The sequence below is a fragment of the Ascaphus truei genome, chromosome 1, assembly GCF_040206685.1.
Source record: "Ascaphus truei isolate aAscTru1 chromosome 1, aAscTru1.hap1, whole genome shotgun sequence".
NCBI classification, from domain to species: Eukaryota; Metazoa; Chordata; class Amphibia; order Anura; family Ascaphidae; genus Ascaphus; species Ascaphus truei.
In genome coordinates this window covers 504,135,978-504,143,719 of record NC_134483.1, presented here as the reverse complement: position 1 = coordinate 504,143,719, position 7,742 = coordinate 504,135,978, and the positions used below count along the sequence as shown (strand labels likewise).

At 43.0% G+C, this 7,742-nt stretch overlaps 1 protein-coding gene across 3 annotated transcripts in view; it reads left to right on the top strand.

The window, feature by feature from the left end:
• Positions 1 to 238: 238 nt before the first annotated feature.
• The window catches only part of PPP2R2C (protein phosphatase 2 regulatory subunit Bgamma), a 214,630-nt gene continuing 207,126 nt past the window's right edge, over positions 239 to 7,742 (top strand). For all 3 annotated transcript variants that reach the window (XM_075569696.1, XM_075569706.1, XM_075569687.1), the window contains exon 1: positions 239 to 856. In XM_075569696.1, the coding sequence (XP_075425811.1) occupies positions 787 to 856 (70 nt within the window). In that variant the 5' untranslated portion in view covers positions 239 to 786. The remainder of the gene's footprint in view (positions 857 to 7,742) is intronic.

Genomic DNA, 7,742 nt, shown 5'->3' with positions numbered 1-7,742 from the left:
TTTAATAATAGGTGCTGTTCGCACAATACAGACAATTTATACATGATCATATTTTAATGCAATGCAGTTTTCGGTCACTCTGGCATTGCAGTAGTGAAAGGCATTCTCATGGGATTGGGGGATTCTCTTCACCAAACTTTGCTGCTCTGCATTGATCTCCATGTAGCCTGTGAAACCAACTGCACATATAAGCAGAGTGCAGTCTCATCTTCCTCCTCACTTTCCCCCAGCACATGCAGCCGGCACAGATCTTGCGTGGTTGAGCTGCTTGGGAAGTTGGGAGGAGGAGCATGCTCTGATGCAGTAGAAGCATATGACAGCAGCAGCAGCAGCACCAAACAACAAGTCACACACTGCTTCCCATCTCCAGGCTGCTTTTGCTGCAGTGGCCTCATTACCACTTCCCTGGCACCCAAGCGACCATCCCACACCGGCAGGCAACACTGAACGAAGGGGGACTACACATTAAACAAGTGGTATATTCTGCAACTGCATCTCTTCTGAGGACACAGGCATCTTTCTTGTGATAGACTAAAGCTCCCTTGCTTCTTCTCTCTCTCTCTTTCCTTCCCATCCTTAATCCCTCAGACGTGCTGCATTGCTCTCCCCTCTCTCTGGCTCTCCCTCTCTCCCTGTCTCTGGCTCTCCCTCACGATGCTGTGCTCAGTGCCTGGCTGTGTTGTCCACCTCTGCTAGGCAGTGGCAGTATGGATGGTGCTCTTGTGACGACCTCTGCTGATTCCATCAGTCCACTGCGGATAGGAATGCTGAGCAATCCTGCTGTAAATGGGCGAGGACGTAGACACGCGAAATATTAACAACAGCTTTCTCAGGGACCACAACTATGTGACTGAAGGTACACTCAAACATTATTATGCCACCCTCCATGTGCGATCCACCACCTCCCCTCCATGTGAATGCTGTACCTACTCTCCCTCTGTTGTGTTTATTTTATTTATATTTTAGATTATTGTGCTGTATCTGTGCCATTGGTTTTTATTATTATTATTATTATTATATATAGCATGTCTTGTCAGGGTAATAACACCGTGTTTGAAAGATAATACAGATACCAATATGTGTTTTGACTTGATGGGTTGGGGGATTACCGCTGGGATGTGCAGGTTTGAGTCTTTACAAGCCCATCAGAAGCACTGTCAATGGTAACGGGGGAATTGATCCTGTAATAAAAGGGTTAATTACTGCAGGGAGAAGCATGTTAAAGTGGAAGAGAAAATGCATGACAGAGCTAATGGTGTGAATCATTTCAGCAAGGTTTTGCACTTGCTTTTGGCATTAGGGTTGCAATAGGTAGGTAAAAGTCTGCTAAACACAAACATTCATAGTTAGCTTTTTGCTCATTGTATAAAATAAATATATGTAATAATAATAATTATGTATAATCTGTGACTGACTAAGGCCACCGGTCCACAAGCATTTAAACACAATTGTTGAAGTACTGTAGATTGAATTATAGTTACGGTGTGTTTGCATGTACTGCATGTAATTGTATTACGTTTTTATTCTTGAAGTGGGGATTGGACTCTGTAGAGAAAGATATTTATTTATTGAGCAAAGTAAGATTATTAAATACAGAAAGAGACAGATAATCTCCCATGAGCAAAAGTCAATCAGAAAATACAGTACGATCCTTCATCAGGAGTTTGAGCGCAATATCTGTTCAGTTCTACTGAGAAGATGCTAAGATATTGGGTAGGGCTGGTGAACTCGCAGGCCTTGGTGTGAATGTAAATGATAAATCCATGTCATTCTGACTATGATGTGAGATCTAAGACATGGACGTTAGGATACGGCTATGGATAGTATACACATCATATGGAAATCCCTATTATATGATTTAAAATGTGACAAAATCAATATTAGTTTTGACTATTATGTGAGGATCAATGTTGTCAGCAATAAGGTTGGTGAGCAAACCGATTTAGCTTCAGCATCTGAGAATGAAAGAATCAGAACCACTTAATAAAAGAAAAGTAGAGGGGAAGCACTCACCCTGGAAACACTTTCACCTTGTAGTTTAATTGACTGTATTTTCAGCATCATAGAATCTGTATTTACATTCTATGCTGTATACCCAACTCAGAAAAGAATGCTATGCTACTCCAGTGTTGCAGTGCAATCAGTTACTTTCTGACCACACACATACACTGTATTCTGGGGCAGGCCACCTTTACTGAGGCTGACATATTTACTTACACGAATATACTGGCACCTACGGTAGGTACTGTAGATATGCAATTACATCCTGACACACACAGCGTTTGACTATGTTCATAGTCAATCAGTTACCAATATTCTGGTTTACTTACCAGTCTTTAATATCCATATGAAATTACTAAATTAATCTAAAATATGTTCATTGTGTGTGACGATTAACAGGGCAGCCTGGGACACGCAGTAAGGTATCAAGCAGTGTGGGCTTGTGTGAGGAGGAGCGATGGGAGGGACACTAGCTCAAGAGACGAGATGCTGCACAGCACTGGCACATCCTGTGGAAATCTGACCCCTCCATATTCTCCTACCAGCCCTCCTGAGTCACAGAAGAGGCTGCTTATAAGTCAGAACTGAAGAAAAATAACATTTCTATTTATTAAGTACTTGACAGTAGAGGATATCAACCCAGGATACACAGTGGGTGCTCTTTCCTGCTAACACATCCCTAGCTTGTGAACTGCAGGCTGCTCTCCTCTGGTATCTCAACATGGGTTTGGAGGGGAAACAGGAGGACAGCCTCAATTTTCTCTGCTGTAACCTGATAACAGAGACTGTCACAGTACTTTTTACATACAGTAAATACATTATAGCCTTTGTATATGTCTGTGATTTTATCAGGGTAGTGTCACTGTCAGTCTGTCACTTTGTGTCTGTTATTTTCTTTCACTTTGTCAGTTGACAGTGTCACTGTCAATGTCTGTCAATGTGTTTGTGACTGTCGGGGTCTATATCAGTGCTGGCCATATCTCTCAAGTTCCCCACATTATGGGACGCCTATGCTCATCATATTACAAGTAAAATACTTTTACACATCTCAATACAATCACCTTATTTCATCTCAGTGGGCAGAGAAGTGAGACTCCCCCTCCACCTCCAGATGCACACATACATACTGTATATTTATACCCACATTGACTTGCACACACCCTTACAAGCACACGTGTTCCCATGATGCAGATAAATGCAGCAGACACACAATCCTACTTACACACATGCATATCTAGACAGTAGGAGCACCCCTGCACTTAAGTTATACATGCACTTGTATTGTTAGGCACTCCTTTGTATTCTCTTTAAAACGTTATGCTAACGAAAAATATTACTGTACACTTTATTTGTATGATGTAGCACACTGAACATATATCGTTTGCAATGGTTATATTAATAAGGGTAAAAACATACCTGTTATTTTTTACATACAAAATATTGGTTTTGCTTCCTAATTTCTGCGTACAGTATGTTATGGGCTATAAGGAGAGGCCCAGAATAATCACCTCAGGGCATTGAATATTTTGTTTTAGAATGCTTCATTCTTTCTGCGTCTTCTAAAAAAGTTACTTTTGGGAATGAAACCTTGAATGCAGCACTGTGCACTTATCCATCTCTCTCCACCACTCATGCTGTTTTCAATTCTGTAGTAGACAATATGCCTCAATATATTCCTTGAATGCCTGCAGTTTTCCCTCCTCCAGGGGGAGCTTCTGGGGGCTCTAGTGCAGGTGTGGCCAACTTCAATCCTCAAAGGCCACCAACAGGTCAGGCTTTCAGGTTATCCATGCTTCAGCACAGGTGGCTCAATCGGTGGCACAGTGACTGAGCCACTGATTGAACCACCTGTGCTGAAGCAGGGATATCCTGAAAAACTGACCTGTTGCTGGCCCTTGAGGACTGGAGTTGGCCACCCGTGCACTAGTATCTCAAGTTCTAATGTGCCATGGAATTACCCATGGGCCATACTCTACTCTTAAGGAATGCAGCAGTTCGGTCTTAGGGTAGGCCCCAGTCACTGTTCCTTGTGGATGAGGTTTAGTATTTTTCCTTATAGGCTTCTCCACTATTCATTATGTTGCAAAGTTATGAATGTATTGTTAGATAAGCTTTAACCTCATTTAAGTCACAATGCATTTGGGGCTTCGCTTAATATTGAATATGGTCCTTCATGCTCTAGCTCAGCGGTGAGCAAACTGGGGGACACGCCCCCAGGGAGGGCGGGAGATTTGTCTGGGGGGGGGGCGCGGGCGGTTGCAGAGGTCCCGCGCTCTTCCCCCAGGCATTTAAATTAAATGCCGGGGGATTGCGTGAGGCCTCTGCAACTAACTTACTGGGATTCTGAAGAGCTGCAGGGACGTCAAATAATGCCGCGGTACCATGCGGAGTGACATCACACGTCTATCTCCATGGCAACGGGATAACGTGACATCACGTGACCCCTCTGCGTCATTTGACGCCACCGAGCAAGGTGAGGGGGATGCGAGAGCAAGGGGAAGCAGGCAGGGGGCGTAGCTGAAAAAGTTTGCGCTCCCCTGTTCTAGATCAGTGATTCCCAGCAAGGGTTTGTGAAGGGTATCCAAGGGGTTTGCAAAAAAAAAAAAAGATATGGTATGGCGGATCCCATACTGAGCTCAGGTGGGGACTGCGCACGTAGTCAGGCCCCCAATCTGCACATTGGTGTGGGTGGCATAGCTGTCAATTACAGCAGGAACTTCCAAACTCACTCCCCACAATGCTTTGCACCCACAGCGACAAGGCACTGTGGGGCGTGAATTTGGCATTTCCTGCAACAATTAACAGCTATACCAACCATTATGTCTTCACACACTAACGGGGCCTTACTAAACGTGTAAGTAGGCAATAAGATTTATTAATTAGGGGTTCGTGAAACAAATGTTATCTAGCAGGGGGGGGCACAAGGTAAAAGAGGTTGGGAACCACTGCTCTAGCTCAAGTGCACACTGGCTTCAAGCTAACAGGAAGTGTTCAAGATGAGTCTTCATGAATGTGTTGTCACTTGGATGGAGTTACAATATGACGTTTTCAGTCCGACCAGTTAGCTGAGAGAAGTAGCCGGGTTCTTTAGCTGCAATAGGAAAACAAGGCAGGGCAACTTTCCGCAGCAAAAACCCGCACAGATCCTCTGCTTGTTGCTAAGCAAAGTCCACATTTCAGTTTATATTTCACTATTATTGCAGGAACATTGTGGCATACATTATATATTAATATTGCCTTTATCTGTTACACTAATAGATTTGCCGTCATAGTTTAAAATATACTGTTTCGGCCACAAGAAGCAATTTTATTTCTATGATCCTGCTTGTTTTTTCTTAACTGCTCTTCTAAACAAAATTAATATATATATATATATATATATATATATATATATATATATATATATATATATACACAGTATTCGACAAACCTATACATTTGCACGCCCCGGGCGAATGGATTTAACATCGTGGCGAGCTCCTATTGGCCCAAGCAGCACACGTGTGGTACTAGGTGGCGAGTAGATTTTTTGGTGATTTGTCGACCACTGTATATATATAAAAAAAAAAATATATATATATTCTCATTGTCTTCTTCCTTGCTATAATTTATAATTACAGATAATGATTTGCACATGGTTCTTTCAGATACAGATGGAGTCTCCGGTTCCCGTCGCTTCAGCCTGTCGCTGCCCGCGGTTGAACCCAAGCCGCGCCGTGCAGTGCAGGTAGGGCAGCTGTAATGGCCCGTCGGATGAACACAGCGGGGGTCCCTGCATTTCAATGGGACTCACGCTGTGTGAATCATACCGGGCTTCACCTGTCTGTAAGAGACGCGCAGTAAGAGAGAGACTGAATCAGTCCCTCTCCATGCGCGCCTCTAACAAGCGATCGCGGGGCTTTTATATTATTTTTATAACATATGTTTGTGTGTCTCCACATTTGCAGTGTGGAGCTCAATTGTGGCTACTGGAAAACTTTCAGTCTGTGATTGATTACATTACTCCTTCTAGCGCTTTTAATTGAATAGTCACATGATTGAAACCTTCATGAACATCTGCAGTAATACTATCATCACTGTGACTATATTGATCATCATTATCAGTATTCTTGAGAATCAAGTGTGAGGGGGGTGGTTGAATGAGCTAGGAGGGGGCATTGAGTGAAAGAGGAGGGGGAGAGAGTATGAGGGGGAGAGCATAAAAAGGTAGGGGAGATAGTGAGAGAGTGGGGGGAGGAAGTGAGATGGGGGAATTGAGTGAGCGAGACAGAGGGGAAATAAGAGAGGAAGGGGGGGAGAGAGGTGGGGTAATGAGTGAGAGGGGAAATAGTAAGAGAGAGGGAGACCTGATAGAGGGGGAGAAGAAAGAGAGAAGGGGAGAGTGAGCGAGAGAGAGAGAGGGGGAATGAGAAAGAGAGGGGGACAGTGAGTGGGGAGATAGAAATATATGGGGGGAAAGAGTGCAAAAGGGGGGAATGTCAGAAGGGGGAGATAAATAGAGGGGTGAGAGTGAAGAGGTGTTTGAGTTGAGGGGGGTTGTGACAAAAAAAAGAGGGGGGGTGTCACAAAACTGCCAACATGGGGTTGCCGTGGAAACTCTAGTCTTGGACCCAGTGGAAGCTCTTGGTGCCTTGCTGAGAGGGGCAGTACAGTTAATGTCAGCATGAGGTCTCAAATTTGTCAGTATGTGGGTCTTCTTGCTCACCTCTGCCAATACAAATTAAATCAATTAAATCACTTTATTTCACATACAGAGGGCACGTAGATAAAAAAAAAAAAGTTTTGCTCATTTTTTAAAGACAGTAAAAGTGGATTCTTTTTAATACTCTATTGACAAGCTAAGAAAACGGAACTTTTTGCAGCTCTTTGTATCAATGTTTTTGCATAATATGCATTACAGGTGATACTGTATTTCCAGTTAGTATTTGAAGAAATAGAAGAAATTAAGGAGCAGGCAGTACATATAAAGCACATACAGTATAAAGGTTACTACAGTCTCGAAGCATTACGATGGTAACATAAATCCAGATCCCCTTGTGGGGACTATCGTGGTAGTGTAAGGGTTAAGAGCCCTAGAAGGTTACTGTGTGGGCTCACACAGGGTGACTCCCCTGTCCCATCACATGATACAGGGTGACTTGGCAGAAACTATGCCACACCCAGTTTATGTCTGTTGATAGTGACATCACCACTAGAGTATCTATACCCAGGTAGACAGTTCTACAAACCAGTTCCTTGGCAGTAGCAGTGTAGAGGCCCTCACTGTAAGTTATGTAAATATGTTATTAACGTGTATGGTTATGGCTAGTAAGGATGTCCTGTCATCTTTATTGTTTTCAGTTAAATAATGTGCCCGTTACAGATAGAGCCCATCGTAATGAACAGAGATTGTTCTCTGACCAGAAGAGGAGCAGGGAGTTCTCAGTATAGAAACTCCAGAGCATAGTGGGATTGGACTCACCGGAGAATCCCTAATAAAGCCCCAATCCAATAGTTATGGACAAGGTACTAATCCCTGAAGAAAGAGTGCACTCCCACTGACAGGTCGTAATTAAACTCCTGATCTGATGTGTGTGTGTATATATATGTATATGTAGATGTGTGTGTGTGTGTATATATATATATATATATATATATATATATATATATTACAGAAAAAAGTGTGCTCAAAACCAATCGAGTTAAGTCCAAGAACAGTATATACAGTAATATAAGTATAAACTATATTTTTTGAGCCCACG